The following is a 19,145-nucleotide window of genomic DNA, read 5'->3' as shown; positions in this document are numbered from 1 at the left end:
TGTATTTGTTGAATGAATGAATGAAAGAAACCCAGGCCTGTCAGACCTCAAAGCTAATGCTTATGCACTCGCAGGCTGGTTTTCTATGGCTGGTTCTTTATTTAAGCATTATTTCCTCATCTTGACATTTTGTAAATTATATGGCTTCCATGTTCAAGGAAATATCTGAAGGTTCTGAGTTCTTGAAATCAGACAATATATTTCCTTGCTGCTTTTCCCCTTGATCATCTCTGTAATTAGCAAACAGTAATAGAACATCAATCACGTGCCAGGCACTATGCTAGGCGCTGGAGATAAAGTTGAATAAGGCACAATGACTTCTCGTGGGAAGATTACTGGAATTTTGGACACACATAGCTCGACTACACTTAGATTTCGCGTTGCTGTGTTTTCCTTCTCAGGCCGCAAGCACGTTGGAGCGGAACCTCGCTGAGCCAGAGACCACTTGCAAAAGCTGGCAGCTAGCGCCGATCTCCAGCTGTCCGCCTGCGCGGACAGGTGGGGCCTAGGCGGCCAATCACAGCCCTCTACGTGTTGCAGCGGCAGTGACGTGAGACCCGCGCTCGGCCTTCAGCTGCGGCGGCTTCTCTGCGGACAGACCTTCCTTCGTCGCTTCCCGGTTCCCCGTCGTCGCTGCGCAGTGGCGTGCGAACATTCGCAGCCCGGGTCCAGGCCCGCAAGCGCCGGCAGCCGCTCGCCATCTCCACCGAGCGTCATGGCCATGGCCGGCGGGCCGTCGGCGGCCGGACGCTGCCGTCTCCTCAGCTTCCTCTTCCTTCTGCTGATGTCGGGCTCTACCCTGGGCTGGAACGACCCTGGTGAGTCCTGTCGGGGCCCGCAGGCATCTTACTCGCCTTATCCTGCCGCCCTGAGCCCTTCTGCCCTAATTCCTCAATTCCATCCTCTTCGCTAGTCACCTGCGCCGTGTCCGGCCCCTTTGGTCTTCCCGGATGCCCTCTAGGACCAGCGGGGACGCCTGGGGGGTGGGCGGGGCAGGACGGCTCTGTATTCTGAACGCCCCCTTCTCCCTTCCCTGGCCTCCCGGAATATGTCCACTTCTTTCTTTGGGCTACATCCCTCATCCCTGAGTCTGGCTGGAAAGCTCGACGCTCACCTGCGCATGTTGCTTTGTTGTCATGACTGTCTGAGGTCATGTCCCTGCCTGTTGTCATGGCTGCCTGTTGCTATGGCTGGCAGTTGCCGTGCCACCGGCGGACTCGGGCAGTTTCTGAGTCACTCTTAGCCGACAGGGCTGCGAACCTTGTTGATAGGTTAGCACTATCATAGACTGTACTGGTTTTCTTGGTGCTTGTTCTGGGTATTAAATCAGTAGAGAATGTGTGTACATTACGTTACAACAGCCTTTCCAATTGTTATTCACCGTACACAGGCATTTACAAAATATATATATATATATATGTTTGGCGCTGGTACATGATAAGTGATTTCGAGGGACAAGGTTCTTTTATATCAACATGTTATTAAAAGCGTGGTCTAAAGAATGTTTATGGGATCAGTAATATTCAGTGTAATTAATATATGTGCGTATATACACATACATATGGATTTCCACTTTTTCATTTAATAAATGGTGCATACTTTTAAATTGGAATTACTTAAAAAATGACTTTAGCACAATTAAAATGACATCAGTTTTGGTTTGGGGAGTAAAGGTGTTAAAGCATGGAAAATATACCAATATTGGATTTGTGATCTGATGACTGGGGAAATGCCTGCATTTTTGCACTTAAGGAACTGGTTTATTTCTGTAATTTCCTATTTTATTCCTAAATGCTGACATGAAAGAGAAGGTACCATTTGAAAGCATGTTATGTTAAATAACTCATTTGGTGTGGATAGTTTATTGCCAATAAATAAAATGCCAAGTTGGATTTAAATGTCCATGCGTTTTCCTTTATTTATGGACCTGGTGAGGATTTCTTGAAAGAAATTGCAGAATTATTTTCTGCTTATCATCAGAACATTCTTATGTTTCTTGTCTATTAGGCTCTGCTTGGGTATGTAGATTAAACTATAAGTTTAGGAATAAGAACAACTTAAAACCATATGATTGTCTAAACCAGCATTCGAGGTGGTTGTGACCATAGAAGGAATAAACTTTTTATACTAACCATCAATCTTTTCATTCCTTTATGCTCTCTTGATATGCACTAGCAGCACTAATGCTATTCTTATTGTAAAGCAAAAGCAAAAACACACACACAGAAAACTTAATTTTATTTTCTCACTTAAAAAAAAAAAACCTATATTCAGGTTGAAAAGTAGACTTACTTCTTCTCTTAAGGAAGTAAACCTTCTGGGACCTGATGAAATCCCATCTTGTTTTTTGGTGATGTGTCATGGGTGTGTGTGTGTGTGTGTGTGTGTGTGTGTATAAACAGTGATTTATGTAATAAATGTATTCCTAGAAAGTTTAAATGATAGACTTGACCAGAATTATAATTTAAAAACTGGAATAAAACATTAATTGGTTGAACCCTCAGTCCTTTAAAATATAAGGAAGCTTATAGATGAAAATTCAGGGAAACTATTAAAAAAAAAAAGGGAATCAAATTTAAATTAACAGTGAACAGCTTCCTGATGGCACTTAACTTACCTACTCTGTAAAACTATTGTTCTTGAACAAAACTGAAGCACGAAATGTTTTGCAGAATAAACTCAACCCATTCTTATAAATTATAGTTTACTTTAAATTCACTTTGAGAAACTGTTTTATGGAAGTATGTTCATTGGGATACCTTTTATCAAGTCATTAGTAAAGCAATAATCACTCCCTAATTTATCCTTTGTTTAACTTTGGATGCACTTACTTTGTATTTAGCTAACATAGAGCAATAATTTTTTTGAAAAAAAAAATAGCACCAGAGCTTACTGAAGAATTTTCAGAATTCTTTATTTGTTGTGTTTAAGCCACAAGTTAAATATATATCTCAATAATTGGGTCCCTCCTATGTTCCAGGCACTCTTCTGGGTTTTGGGAGTATTGCAGTGAACAAAATAGGGTGTTTTGTCCCTAAGGAGTTTACATCTATCAAGGAGAAATAGACAATAAAGAAATAAACAGGTGTATAATATGTCATTTGGTGAAAAGTGGTATGGACAATGATAAAACTGAGGGGAGGACACAATGTGCAGGCGGAGGTGATTAGGGAAGAAGACACTGTTAAAGTAACATTTAATCAGAAACTTGATGGAAGAGGAGTGAATGACCTGATATGATATATTTTAGAGGCCCCTTCTGGCTGCTGTATGTCATGCAGACTGTAAGGTGTAAAGAGGGAAGCAGGGAGGCTGGTTAAGAGGCTTGTATAATAAGCTCTGTGAGTGACAATGACCTGGACCACAGGAGGAGCAGTGAAGTTGGTGAGAGTGGTTGGATTCTCTTCTCACCTATCTTTAATGTGGAGCCGACATCATGTTTTATGGATTACACGTTGGGATGAGAGAATGCAGGGATGACTCCAAGGTTTTGGACCAGAGCAACTAGAAGGGTGGAGTTACCATTTCCTGAGATGTGGAAGATTGTGGGAGAATCTGGTTTGGTGGAGTCTGGTTTTGTTCATCTTGTGTTTTTTGTTCATCTTACATTTGAGAGCTGCAAGTGAATTTCGAGTTCAGGGGGCTCATGTCTCTTGACTGTTGTAACTAGTGGGATATGAGTAGGAGCACTTTGTTCTTTGGACCTTTAGGACCTCTAGGGAGGGAAGATGCTGTGGGATTATTATGAAACTGATACCCATGTGTATATAGCTCTTAAAACATCCTCAGTAATATTTATCATACTTGATCATCAATTATGTGTCAAGTATTCTGCTAGATAATTTTAGTAAACTATACTAAGCCCCACAACAAATCTCAAGGTTGATGTTAGCATCTTCATTTTACAGTCAAGGAAATTTTTACATAGATAAATTACTTTGACCAAAGTCATATAGCAGGCTGGTGATGGGAATTTAATTCAGTGTTCTTTGCATTATCTCAACACTGTTAAAAGAAATTCAAGTTATTATTATTACTATTATTTAGTTTAATAATACTGTTCTAGTTTGCTAGAGCTGCCGTTATGCGAAATACCAGAAATGGATTGGCTTTTATAAAGGAGATTTATTAGGTTACAGATTTACAGTTCTGAGGCCATAAAAGTGTCCAAACTAAGGCATCAACAAGAGGGTAACTTCAATGAAGAAAGATCAATGGCGTCCAGAATACCTCTGTCAGCTGAGAAGGCACTTGGCTGGTGCGTGCTGGTCCTTTGCTCCCAGGTTGTTTTTCAAAATGGCTTTCTCCAAAATGTCTCTGGGCGTCTGTCTTCACTCCTCTCTCTCAGCTCCTGTGCATCCTTGCTTTTTTCTCCGAGGGCATTTCTCTCTAAGTGTCTGAGGGTCCTCTCTTAGCTTCTCTGGGGCATACTCTGGGCTTCATCTCTTAGCTTAGCATCTCCAAATGTCCTTCTGTCTGCATCTCCAAGCATCTCGAAACATCTCTTTCAGCTCCTGAGCTCTCTAAAGTACTGCAGTGAGATAATCAAGAGCCACCCTGAATGGGCGGGGTAACACCTCCATTGAAATAATTTAATCAGAGATCTCATCCACATTTGGGTGAGACATATCTCCACGGAAACAATCGAATGGTTCCACACAAGACTGGATTAAAAGATCATGGCTCTTCTGGGGTCCATAACAGTTTCAAACTGGCACAAATACATTCTGGCTTTTTTTAAACTATGGCTAACTCATGGAGCATTTTCACTCTTTTAGATTTTTATGTATGAGGAGGCAGTTTGGGTTAGTATAGCATATTTCATTTTAATATAGTTCTTGGAAATTTTATATCTTTAGTGGAATTATGTTTCATACATGGTTTTAGGTGGGTTTTCTTCTAGCTGTATAGTGAATTATACCAGTGCCATTCATTAAAGAAGGCATTCCTTTTCCACTGAATTAACAAGTCAACTTTATCTTATATTGAATTCCCGTATGTATTTGGCTTTATTTCTTGACTTTCTTTTATTTCTTAGTTCACTTGTTTATTTCTGTCCCAATTCTGTACTTTTTTTCTGCTTTTTAAAAAAATTCACTTTTATTGAGATATATTCACATACCATACAGTCATCCAAAGTGTGCAATTGTTCATGCTACCATCATATAGTTGTGCATTCATCATCCTAATCCATTTCTTGAACATTTTCCTTGTACCAGAAAAAGTGAAAATAAGAGTAAAAAATAGAAGTAAAAAAGAACAACCAAATCATTCCCCACCCCCTCAATCTTATTTTTCACCTAGTTTTTTGGTCCTCATTTTTCTACTCATCCATCCATACTGGATAAAGGGAGTGTGATCCACAAGGCTTTCACAATTGCACTGCCACCTCTTGTAAGCTGCATTGCTATGCAGTCATCTTCAAGAGACAAGGCTACTGGGTTGCAGTTTGATAGTTTTAGGTATTTCCTTCTAGCTCTTCCAGTGTATTAAACCCTAAAAAGTGTTATCTATATAGTGCATAAGAATGACCACCAGTGTGACCTCGTGACCCCATTTGGAATCTCTCAGCCACTGAAACTTTATTTCGTTTCATTTTGCATCCCCCTTTTGGTCAAGAAGATGTTCTCAATCCCATGATGTCGGGTCCAGATTCATCCCCAGGAGTCATATTCCGCATTGCCAGGGAGATTTACACCCTGGGAGTCAGATCCCACGTAGAGGGCAGGGCAGTGAGTTCACCTGCCCAGTTGGCTTAGCTGAAGAGAGACGGCCACTTCTGAGCAACAAAAAGTACTCAGGGGAAGACTCTTGGGCAAACTTATAGGCAGGTTTAGCCTTTCCTTTGCATTAACAAGTTTCTTAAGGGGAAGTCCTGTGATAGAGGGCTCAGCACATCAAACTGCGAGTCTCAGTGTTTGTGAGATCATCAGCAACAATCCAGGTGAGGAAGCCTGACACCTCTGTACTTTCCCCCAGCTCCTCAGGGGGGCCCTGCACATATATTTTTATTCTCTGTCCAAATTACTTTGGGATGTGTTGCTATTTCACACTAACCTATGCAAACCTACCAGGTCTCACTTCCTATTAAAAGTTCCATGTAATTATGGTATTTGAACAAACTGTACATGTTAAATTGTTTAGGAAATATAGATCTTGCACCAACTAAACATCTCTTCCCTTGCTCTCCAATGGAATTTGAAGTTTTAAAACGCAGTCAGTATTGTCGTTTACCCTTTGGCCTGATTTGCCCTAGTCCTAACCACGTTCTTCTCTAGTTGAAGTTTGGACTTTTTCAGCTTTTTTAACAGTTGCTATACGTGCTAAGACTGACATTCATATCTGCCGAGCTCTAGCTCTGAGTTTCAAGTGTCACACAGATACCCAAAGTTCCAGGAATTCATCAGGTTATACACAAAGGGATCAGCATCTCGAAATCTGGAGATAGCCATTACGATTCAGTAATAGATGTGACTGCTGTAAGAGCTTACAATCTAGGGACCATTACAATAAGCATTCCCCTGTTAAGCTGTGCTCTGAGGTTCAATTCTGAGTTTACACATTGTAGTTAGTCCATATTGGTGAGGCATCATAGTGTTTGCCTTTGTTTCCGGCGTAGTTCACTCAAAATACTGTCTACAGGTTCCATTCACCTTGTTGGGTGTCTCACAGCTTCACTCCTTCTCCCAGTTGCTCAGTATTCCATTGTATGTACACACAACAGTTCACCATTTTGTTAGTCAGTCTGTGTACCCTTAGGCCACCTCCACCCATTGCAAATCATGCGTACTCTCTCCATAAACACTAGTGTGCAAATGTCCATTCATGTCCCTGCTCTCAGATCCTCCAAGTAAATGCCCCCTAATAAGGTTGCAGGACCTTATGGCACCCACCCACTTAGCTTCGTGTGGAACCACCCCACTGTCCTCCAGAAAGGCTATACCATTCTGCCTCCTAACCAACAGTCAATACATACATCCCTCTCTGCATGTTTCTCCAGTACTTTTATCCTTGTTTATATTTTTCCATATAATTTTATAGAGCTATATTCATATACCGTATAATTATTCACAGTGTACAATCAGTTGTTCACGGTATCATCATACAGTTGAAACATTTATCACCACAGTTAGCACTTGAACATACTGATTACTACGAAAAAAAGTTTTTTTTCAACAAATAAAAAAGGTAATAAAAAGAAAAATACAATATCATACAATATAGTAGTAGGGTTGGACAACACCACCACTGCCAAGAATCCCATATCCCTCCCTTGTACCCCTCTCTCATACACATTTAGTATATTGCCTTTGTTACATTTAATAGCAGCATATTACAAAGTTATTGTTGACCATAGACTCCAGTTTGCTTTGATTAAATTTTTTCATCAATACTATCCCCTTTCCAACACTCTGCATGGTTGACATTCATTTGTTCTCCCACATGCAAGAACAATTTTATATTTGTACATTTAGTCACAATCATTGACCACTCCAGTTTTTGTCCCAGTCTTTATGTTCTAGCTTTACCTCTGGTGTCATTCATGCCCCTAGCCCACGTCTTTCAGCTTTACTCACGGACATCTTTGTTCAGTGTAGTTAAAATATTGTGCTACCGTCACACACTTATTATGCTATCTATTTCTGGATCTATACAATCAATCCTTTTGAACATTCTGTAGTCCTTCAGCATCAAATGCCCAATCTCTACCCTCTTTCTATCTCCTGGTAGCTTGTGTTAGCAGCTTTTAACTCTCAAAGTTTGCTCATTAATGTTAGTCCATATTAGTGAGACCATATAGTATTTGTCCTTTTGTTTCTGGCTAACTTTGTTCAACGTAATGTCCGCAAGGTTCATCCACATTATTATATGTTCTGTGTCTTTGTTCTGTCTTACAGCTACATAATGTTCCATCGTGTGTTGTACCACAGTTTTTTTTTTTTTTTTTGCCTGGAAAGTTCCTGTATTTAATGATAATACCTACACATAAAACAATCCACAGTTACAACTCATATGGTCACAAAACATTAACGATCTTCTGTAGACTGAGCAAGTGTTTTTAACCATAATTGTCATTCATTAAATTCACAGCCAGAATCACCAAGATGAAAAAATTTGCACAATACAAATAACAATTTAAGATACATGTATACACATACACACACTGTCACACACATACTTCTTATAGAACTGAGCTTGGAGAACTCCATTTGTTGAATGCCACTGAAGGCATATGTTGCTAAACTGCTGCCCCAGGTTTTTTGTTTGGAAAATCTACAGTGAGGCACAGCTGTTTATTGGATGAGCAGACAAGAAAGATGTGCTTGTGGCAACCAGAAAGTTTCAAGGTCTTTCCAGTTGTATAAAGTGGATCACTAGAAATGCTTAAGTGTTTTCAGGATGCAAAGTTGGAACTGAAGTGTGATATCAAACCAGTTGCAAAAAGTGTACAGCAGCCATCTCTTGAGTCAAACTTGGGACTCAGATACACAAGAAACCTTCAGGCAAGCAGCTTGTTGGCCATGTCTCATACTGTGGCATAATCTGATCATGTGTGAATTTCTCAAAAGATTCATATTGTTCTGCTAGTTGGTATTGAGGATTTGCTCACCTGCTCCTGAATTTTATCTTCAGCATCTTTTTTTTTTTTTTTTTTTTTTTTTTTAATCATCATTTTATTGAGATATATTCACATACCACGCAGTCATACAAAACAAATTGTACTTTCGATTGTTTACAGTACCATTACATAGTTGTACATTCATCACCTAAATCAATCCCTGACACCTTCATTAGCACACACACAAAAATAACAAGAATAATAATTAGAGTGAAAAAGAGCAATTGAAGTAAAAAAGAACACTGGGTACCTTTGTCTGTTTGTTTGCTTCCCCTACTTTTCTACACATCCATCCATAAACTAGACAAAGTGGAGTTTGGTCCTTATGGCATTCCCAATCCCACTGTCACCCCTCATAAGCTACATTTTTATACAACTGTCTTCGAGATTCATGGGTTATGGGTTGTAGTTTAATAGTTTCAGGTATCCACCACCAGCTACCCCAATTCTTTAGAACCTAAAAAAGGTTGTCTAAAGTGTGCGTAAGAGTGCCCACCAGAGTGATCTCTCGGCTCGTTTTGGAATCTCTCTGCCACTGAAGCTTATTCTTCAGCATCTTTTAAGAGATGCTTACATATTTTTCCAACTTGATGAAAGGTAAAGGTGGGCTGGTCCTTCTCCATCCAGGGGGAGCCTGGAGAAAGAACTAGGTGTTGTGAGCGTTGAAGAGTGAGGCTGACTTCCGAAGTACAGGCTTCGCTCCGGTGAAGACCAACTTCTGAATGTCTCCACCTCCAGGCTGGGTAGGGAGGCGCAGCAACGCCGCTTGCGTGAGCTGGGGCTCCGCAGCCCGCCTGGAGCTCCGCGGGCCGCTGAGGGGCCGGGGACCCGGGCGTGTACCACAGTTTTTTAATCCACTGGTCTCTTGATGGATATTTGGGCTGTTTCCATCTCTTTCTTGGCTATTGTGAATAATGCCATGATAAACATCAGTTTACAAATGTCCGTTTGTGTCTTAACTTTCAGTTCCTCTGAGTATATACCTAGTAATGGAATATCTGGGTCATATAAATCTATACTTAGCTTCCTGAGGAACTGCCACACTGTCTTCCAGAGTGGTTGTACCATTCTACATTCCCACCAACATTGAATAAGTGTGCCTCCTTCTTCACATCCTCTCTAGCGCTTGTAATTTTCTGTTTTTTGGATAATGGCCATTCTGGTAAGTGTGAGATGATATCTCATTGTGGTTTTGATTTGCATTTCCCTAATAACCAGTGAAGTTGACCATTTTTTCATATGTTTTTTTTTAAAACTCATTTTTATTGGGATATATTCATATACCATGCAGTCACACAAAACAAAGCGTACATTCAGTTGTTTACAGTACCATTATATAGTTGTGTATTCATCACCAAAATTAATTTTTGACTTTTCATTACCACACACACAAAAATATTAAGAATAAAAATTAAAGTGAAAAAGAACAAAGTGAAAATGAACACTGGGTGTTTTTTTGTCTGTTTTTCTTCCCCCATTTTTCTACTCATCCATCCATACACTGGACAAAGGGGAGTGTGGTCCATATAACTTTCCTAATCACATTGTCAACCCTCATAAGCTACATTTTAAAATAATCATCTACAAAATTCATGGGTTCTGGGTTGTAGTTTGATAGTTTCAGATATTTACTGCTAGCTACTCCAATTCATTAAAACCTTAAAAGGGTTGTCTATATGGTGCACCAGAGTGACCTCTCGGCTCCTTTTGGAATCTCTCTGCCACTGAAGCTTATTTCATTTCCTTTCACATCCCCCTTTTGGTCAAGAAGTTGTTCTCCATCCCACAATGCGGGGTCTACATTCCTCCCCAGGAGTCATATTCCACGTTGCCAGGGAGATTCACTCCCCTGGGTGTCAGATCCCACGTAGAGGGGAGGAGGGCAGTGATTTCACCTGCCAAGTTGGCTTGACTAGAGAGAGAGGGCCACATCTGAGCAACAAAGAGGCATTCGGGAGGAGGCTCTTAGGCACAATTATAGGCAGGCCTAGCCTCTCCTTTGCAGCAACAGTCTTGCCAAGGGCAAGTCCATGGTAGAGGGCTCAACCCATCAAACCACCAGTCCCCAATGTTTGTGAGCACATCAGCAACCATCGAGGTGGGGAAGCCCAACACCCATGCATTCTCCACCAGCTCCTCAAGGGGGCTCTGTGTATTTTTTTCATTTTTTTAAAATTAACTCTTTTTTTAAAAATTAACTATATCAAATTTTTTTTTTAAAAAGATATACAATAAAAAAACATTTCAAACAAACCATAACAAGGGAGTAAGAAAAAGACAACTAGCCTAAAATAACTACTTTACTTCCAACATGTTCCTACTCTACCCCAAGAAAATAACCTAAGATAGCAACATTTCTGTGAACTTGTTCCTACCCATACCCATCAGAAATTAACAAACCATAGTTATTCCTGGGCATTCCCAGAACGTTAAATTTACCCACGATAGCTTATCTGTTCTTACTGGGTTATTGTTCCCCCTTCATTAATTGCTCTGTATCGCTAGTTCCCCTGCATTCTACATTATAAACCATTTATTTTAGGAGTGTGTTGTTTAACCTCCAGGTGTTTGTGAATTTTCCAAGTCTCTGATGGTTATTGACTTCTAATTGTATTCCATTGTGGTCAGAGAATGTGCTTTGAATAATTTCAATTTTTTCAAATTTATTGAGGCTTGTTTTATGACACAGCATATGGTCTATTATGGAGAAAGTTCTGTGATCACTAGAGAAGAATGTGTATCCTGGTGATTTGGGATGTAATGTTCTATATATGTCTGTTAAATCAAATTCATTTATCAGAGTGTTTAGGTATTCAGTTTCCTTATCAGTCTTCTGTCTGGTTGATCTATCTGTAGGAGAGAGTGATGTGTTGAAGTCTCCCACAATTACTGTGGAAACATCTATTGCATCCTTTAGTTTTCCCAGTGTTTGTATCATGTATTTTGTGGCACCATGATTGGGTGCATAAACATTTGTGATTGTTATTACTTCTTGTTGAATTGCCCCTTTTATTAGTATGTAGTGGCCTTCTTTGTCTCTCATAACATCCTTGCATTTAAAGTCTATTTTATCTGAGATTAATATTGCTACTCCTGCTTTCTTTTGGCTGTAGCTTGCATGAAGTATTTTTTCCCGTCCTTTCACTTCCAATTTCCTTGTGTTCCTGTGTCTAAGATGAGTCTCTTGTATGCAGCATATTGAGGGTTCATATTTTTTTTTCATCTTCATTTTATTGAGATATATTCACATACCACGCAGTCATACAAAACAAATCGTACTTTCGATTGTTTACAGTACCATTACATAGTTGTACATTCATCACCTAAATCAATCCCTGACACCTTCATTAGCACACACACAAAAATAACAAGAATAATAATTAGAGTGAAAAAGAGCAATTGAAGTAAAAAAGAACACTGGGTACCTTTGTCTGTTTGCTTCCTTCCCCTATTTTTCTACTCATCCATCCATAAACTAGACAAAGTGGAGTGTGGTTCTTATGGCTTTCCCAATCCCATTTTCACCCCTCATAAGCTACATTTTTATACAACTGTCTTCGAGATTCATGGGTTCTGGGTTGTAGTTTGATAGTTTCAGGTATCCACCACCAGCTACCCCAATTCTTTAGAACCTAAAACGGATTATCTAAAGTGTGCGTAAGAGTGCCCACCAGAGTGACCTCTCGGCTCCTTTTGGAATCTCTCTGCCACTGAAGCTTATTTCATTTCCTTTCACATCCCCCTTTTGGTCAAGAAGATGTTCTCCGTCCCATGATGTCGGGTCTATATTCCTCCCCGGGAGTCATATTCCACGTTGCCAGGGGGATTCACTCCCCTGGGTGTCTGATCCCACGTAGGGGGGAGGTCAGTGATTTCACCTTTCAAGTTGGCTTAGCCAGAGAGAGAGGGCCACATCTGAGCAACAAAGAGGCATTCGGGAGGAGGCTCTTAGGCACAACCATAGGGAGGCCTAGCCTCTACTTTGCAGCAACCGTCTTCCCAAGAGTAAAACTTATGGTAGAGGGCTCAACCCATGAAACCACCAGTCCCCTATGTCTGTGGTCATGTTAGCCACCATGGAGGTGGGGTAGGCGAATACCCCTGCATTCTCCACAGGCTCCTCAAGGGGGCACTACATCTTTTTTTTTCCTTGTTTTTCTTTTCTTTTCTTTTTTTTTTTTTTAACTTTCCCTTCTTTTTTAAATCAACTGTATGAAAAAAAAGTTAAAAAGAAAACAAACATACAATAAAAGAACATTTCAAAGAGACCATAACAAGGGAGTAAGAAAAAGACAACTAACCTAAGATAACTGCTTAACTTCCAACATGTTCCTACTTTACCCCAAGAAAGTTACCTAATATAGCAACATTTCTGTGAACTTGTTCCTACTATATCCATCAGAAATTAACAGACCATAGTCATTCCTGGGCATCCCCAGAACGTTAAATAGCTTATCTGTTCTTCTTGGATTATTGTTCCCCCTTCCTTAATTGCTCTCTACTGCTAGTTCCCCTACATTCTACATTATAAACCATTTGTTTTACATTTTTCGAAGTTCACATTAGTGGTAGCATATAATATTTCTCTTTTTGTGCCTGGCTTATTTCGCTCAGCATTATGTCTTCAAGGTTCATCCATGTTGTGATATGTTTCACGAGATCGTTCCTTCTTACTGCCGCGTAGTATTCCATCGTGTGTATATACCACATTTTATTTATCCACTCATCTGTTGAAGGACATTTCGGTTGTTTCCATCTCTTGGCAATTGTGAATAATGCTGCTATGAACATTGGCGTGCAGATATCTGTTCGTGTCACTGCTTTCCGATCTTCCGGGTATATACCGAGAAGTGCAATCGCTGGATCGAATGGTAACTCTATATCTAGTTTTCTAAGGACCTGCCAGACTGACTTCCAGAGTGGCTGAACCATTATACAGTCCCACCAACAATGAATAAGAGTTCCAATTTCTCCACATCCCCTTCAGCATTTGTAGTTTCCTGTTTGTTTAATGGCAGCCATTCTAACCGGTGTTAGATGGTATCTCATTGTGGTCTTAATTTGCATCTCTCTAATAGCTAGTGAAGCTGAACATTTTTTCATGTGTTTCTTGGCCATTTGTATTTCCTCTTCAGAGTACTGTCTTTTCATATCTTTTGCCCATTTTATAATTGGGCTGTCTGTACTATTGTCATTGAGTTGTAGGATTTCGTTATATATGCAAGATATCAGTCTTTTGTCAGATACATGGTTTCCAAAAATTTTTTCCCATTGAGTTGGCTGCCTCTTTACCTTTTTGAGAAATTCCTTTGAGGTGCAGAAACTTCTAAGCTTGAGGAGTTCCCATTTATCTATTTTCTCTTTTGTTGCTTGTGCTTTGGGTGTAAAGTCTAGGAAGTGGCCGCCTAATACAAGGTCTTGAAGATGTTTTCCTACATTATCTTCTAGGAGTTTTATGGTACTTTCTTTTATATTGAGATCTTCGGTCCATTTTGAGTTAATTTTTGTGTAGGGGGTGAGGTAGGGGTCCTCTTTCATTATCTTGGATATGGATATCCAACTCTCCCAGCCCCATTTGTTGAAAAGACCTTTATGACTCAGTTCAGTGACTTTGGGGGACTTATCAAAGATCAGTCGGCCATAGATCTGAGGGTCTATCTCCGAATTCTCAATTCGATTCCATTGATCTATATGTCTATCTTTGTGCCAGTACCATGCTGTTTTGGCAACTGTGGCTTTATAATAAGCTTCAAAGTCAGGGAGTGTAAGTCCTCCCACTTCGTTTTTCTTTTTTAGAGTGTCTTTAGCAATTCGAGGCATCTTCCCTTTCCAAATAAATTTGATAACTAGCTTTTCCAAGTCTGCAAAGTAGGTTGTTGGAATTTTGATTGGGATTGCATTGAATCTGTAGATGAGTTTGGGTAGAATTGACATCTTAATGACATTTAGCCTTCCTATCCATGAACATGGAATATTTTTCCATCTTTTAAGGTCCCCTTCTATTTCTTTTAGTAGAGTTATGTAGTTTTCTTTGTATAGGTCTTTTACATCTTTGGTTAAGTTTATTCCTAGGTACTTGATTTTTTTAGTTGCTATTGAAAATGGTATCTTTTTCTTGAGTGTCTCTTCAGTTTGTTCATTTCTAGCATATAGAAACATTACTGACTTATGTGCATTAATCTTGTATCCCGCTACTTTGCTAAATTTGTTTATTAGCTCTAGTAGCTGTATCGTCGATTTCTCAGGGTTTTCTAGATATAAGATCATATCATCTGCAAACAATGACAGTTTTACTTCTTCTTTTCCAACTTGGATGCCTTTTATTTCTTTGTCTTGCCGGATTGCCCTGGCTAGCACTTCCAGCACAATGTTGAATAACAGTGGTGACAGCGGGCATCCTTGTCTTGTTCCTGATCTTAGAGGGAAGGCTTTCAGTCTCTCACCATTGAGTACTATGCTGGCTGTGGGTTTTTCATATATGCTGTTTATCATGTTGAGGAAGTTTCCTTCAATTCCTACCTTTTGATGTGTTTTTATCAAAAATGGATGTTGGATTTTGTCAAATGCTTTTTCAGCATCTATTCAGATGATCAATTGATTTTTCCCTTTTGACTTGTTAATGTCTTGTAATACATTGATTGATTTTCTTATGTTGAACCATCCTTGCATGCCTGGAATGAACCCCACTTGGTCATGGTGTATGATTTTTTTAATGTGTCTTTGGATTCGATTTGCAAGTATTTTGTTGAGGATTTTTGCATCTATATTCATTAGGGAGATTGGCCGGTAGTTTTCCTTTTTTGTAGCATCTTTGCCTGGTTTTGGTATTAGATTGATGTTAGCTTCGTAAAATGAGTTAGGTAGTGTTCCATTTTCTTCAATGTTTTGAAAGAGTTTGAGTTAGATTGGTGTCAGTTCTTTCTGGAAAGTTTGGTAGAATTCCCCTGTGAAGCCATCTGGCCCTGGGCATTTATTTGTGGGAAGATTTTTGATGACTGATTGGATCTCTTTGCTTGTGATGGGTTGGTTGAGGTCTTCTATTTCTTCTCTGGTCAGTCTAGGTTGTTCATATGTTTCCAGGAAATTGTCCGTTTCCTCTACATTATCCAGTTTGTTGCCATACAGTTGTTCACAGTATCCTCTTATAATATTTTTAATTTCTTCAGGATCTGCAGTTATGTCACCTTTTTCATTCATTATTTTGTTTATATGGGTCTTCTCTCTTTTTGATTTTGTCAGTCTAGCTAGGGGCTTGTCAATCTTGTTGATCTTCTCAAAGAACCAACTTTTGGTGATATTTATCCTCTCTATTGTTTTTTTGTTCTCTATGTCATTTATTTCTGCTTTAATCCTTGTGATTTCTTTTCTTCTACTTGGTTTAGGATTGGTTTGCTGTTCATCTTCTAGCTTCTTCAGTTGATCCATTAGTTCTTTGATTTTGGCTCTTTCTTCCTTTTTAATATATGCATTTAGTGCTATAAATTTCCCCCTTAGCACTGCTTTTGCTGCATCCCATAGGTTTTGGTATGTTGTGTTCTCATTTTCATTCGTCTCTATATATTTAGCAATTTCTCTTGCTATTTCTTCTTTAACCCACTGATTGTTTAGGAGTGTGTTGTTTAACCTCCAGGTATTTGTGAATTTTCTAAGTCTCTGATGGTTATTGACTTCTAATTGTATTCCATTGTGGTCAGAGAATGTGCTTTGAATAATTTCAATCTTTTTAAATTTATTGAGGCTTGTTTTATGTCCCAGCATATGATCTATTCTGGAGAAAGTTCCATGAGCGCTAGAAAAGTATGTGTATCCTGGTGATTTGGGATGTAATGTCCTGTATATGTCTGTTAAATCTAATTCATTTATCAGATTGTTTAGGTTTTCAATTTCCTTATTGGTCTTCTGTCTGGTTGATCTATCTATAGGAGAGAGTGATGTGTTGAAGTCTCCCACAATTATTGTGGAAACATCAATTGCTTCCTTTAGTTTTTCCCGTGTTTCTCTCATGTATTTTGTGGCACCTTGATTGGGTGCATAGACATTTACGATTGTTATTTCTTCTTGCTGAATTGCCCCTTTTATTAGTATGTAGTGGCCTTCTTTGTCTCTCAAAACATCCCTGCATTTGAAGTCTATTTTATCTGAGATTAATATTGCTACACCTGCTTTCTTTTGGCTGTAGCTTGCATGAAATATTTTTTTCCATCCTTTCACTTTCAGTTTCTTTGTGTCCCTGTGTCTAAGATGAGTCTCTTGTATGCAACATATTGATGGTTCATTTTCTTTGATCCATTCTGCGAATCTATATCTTTTAATTGGGGAGTTTAATCCATTTACATTCAACATTATAACCGTGAAGGCATTTCGTGAATCAGCCATCTTATCCTTTGGTTTATGTTTGTCATATTTTTCCCTCTCTCTATTAATATCCTTTATTGTACCCATACCAAATCTCTTTAGTACTGAACCTTTCTCCAAGTCTCTGTGTCCTTTCTTTGTTTCTCTGTCTGTAGGGCTCCCTTTAGTATCTCCAGTAGGGCAGGTCTCTTGTTAGCAAATTCTGTCAGCATTTGTTTGTCTGTGAAAAATTTAAGCTCTCCCTCAAATTTGAAGGAGAGCTTTGCTGGATAAAGTATTGTTGGCTGGAAATTTTTCTCACTCAGAATTTTAAATATATCGTGCCACTGCCTTCTTGCCTCCATGGTGGCTTCTGAGTAGTCACTACTTAGTCTTATGCTGTTTCCTTTGTATGTGGTGAATTGCTTTTCTCTTGCTGCTTTCAGAACTTGCTCCTCCTCTTCTGTGTTTGACAGTGTGATCAGTATATGTCTCGGAGTGGGTTTATTTGGATTTATTCTATTTGGAGTTCGCTGAGCATTTATGATTTGTGTATTTATGTTGTTAAAAGATTTGGGAAGTTTTCCCCAACAATTTCTTTGAATACTCTTCCTAGACCTTTACCCTTTTCTTCCCCTTCTGGGACACCAATGAGTCTTATATTCGGACGTTTCATATTATCTATCATATCCCTGAGGTCCATTTCGATTTTTTCAATTTTTTTCCCCATTCTTTCTTTTATGCTTTCATTTTCCATTCTGTCATCTTCGAGGTCACTGATTCGTTGTTCAACTTCCTCTAGTCTTGTACTATGAGTGTCCAGAATCTTTTTAATTTGGTCGACAGTTTCTTTAATTTCCATAAGATCATCCATTTTTTTATTTAGTCTTGCAATGTCTTCTTTATGCTCTTCTAGGGTCTTCTTGATTTCCTTTGTGTCCCGTACTATGGTCTCATTGTTCATCTTTAGTTCTTTGAGTAGCTGCTCTAGGTGCTGTGTCTCTTCTGATCTTTTGTTTTGGGTGCTTGGGCTTGGGTTATCCATATCGTCTGTTTTTTTCATATGCTTTATAATTTTCTGTTGTTTTTGGCCTCGTGGCATTTGCTGAACTTGGTAGGGTTCTTTTAGGATTTGTAGACCAATTGAAGTCCTTATCTCTAATTTATCAGATCTACAGCTTCGTGGAGTACACTTTCTCTAACTAACCAGCAGGTGGCGTCCACAAGCCACCTGTTCTCCACAAGTCAGTTCTCCCCTGCTTAGCCTTTTTGGTGAGTGGGGGAGTGAGTCTTGTGGGGTCCAATTGGTGTACCAAGCTTGCGTGTGTAGTTGGTGTTGCCTGCCCTGTATATGGGGCGTGTTTCTGGGCAGTCAGGGAGGGGAGGGTAGCCCTAACAATCAAATCTCCCTGGTGGTCCTAGAGTTTTAAAGCTGCTGCAATAGTCTAATCCTTCAGTTCAGTCCTGCCACAGTTTGTCTCTGCCACTGACCCACAAGTCCTTGGTATTGGCGTATGGCTCCTGAGACTTGCAAGTGGGCCCCTCTTCCAGGCTGTGCACCCCGGGTCCTCTGTTGAGGGATGACTGTGCTATGTCACAGGTGAGTGCCGTCCCCCCAGGGCAGTTCTGGGCTGCTGGGCTGTGTAGGGAGTCTCCCAGTCTGCTGAAATGATGGCTGAATGGGGCTTTGTTAATTCACACTGCTCCACCTTCCCAACTCTGGGACAATCAGCTGAGGTTGCAGGGAAGGCTAATGTCCACGCCCAGTTTTGTGGTGTGTGCCTGTTATTTGAAGCACTTCCGTCACACTGGGTTGTCTGGGGCAGCTCTGGGCTATGGGGCTGGCGATGGGCAGGAGTGTTTCCTGTCCACCAGGATGATGGCTGTGAGCGGACACCCCCCTTTTCTTGGGAAGTTGTGGTGTTTAGTGAATTTTCTCAGCCACTGGATTATTGCCTTTTGTCTCAGAGCTCTCTTAGTTCTGCTCTTGACTTGACCTGCCCAAATTGCAAGTCTTTGAAGCTTTCTGTATTGGGCTTCTTAGAGTAATTGTTTTAGAAAAAGAAAAAAGGATTAAAAAAAAAAAAAAGAGCCCTTCTCAGAGATCTAATGAGTTATTGAAATGCTAAGAGACAAAGCAACCAGGGCCATTAAAGAAAGGTCCACAGGGCAGAGAGATCAGCTTTTCTTC

General features: G+C 39.8%; 1 protein-coding gene across 1 annotated transcript in view; it reads left to right on the top strand.

The window, feature by feature from the left end:
- The first annotated feature begins 475 nt into the window (after window positions 1-475).
- Window positions 476-19,145, top strand: part of SARAF (store-operated calcium entry associated regulatory factor) — a 44,679-nt gene continuing 26,009 nt past the window's right edge. The window contains exon 1 of the mRNA XM_037831285.1: window positions 476-818. Within this exon, the coding sequence (XP_037687213.1) occupies window positions 716-818 (103 nt within the window). The 5' untranslated portion in view covers window positions 476-715. The remainder of the gene's footprint in view (window positions 819-19,145) is intronic.

Source organism: Choloepus didactylus, chromosome 3, assembly GCF_015220235.1.
Source record: "Choloepus didactylus isolate mChoDid1 chromosome 3, mChoDid1.pri, whole genome shotgun sequence".
NCBI lineage: Eukaryota > Metazoa > Chordata > Mammalia > Pilosa > Megalonychidae > Choloepus > Choloepus didactylus.
Note: the sequence above shows the minus strand (reverse complement) of the source record. Positions and strands in the feature narration are given on the sequence as shown.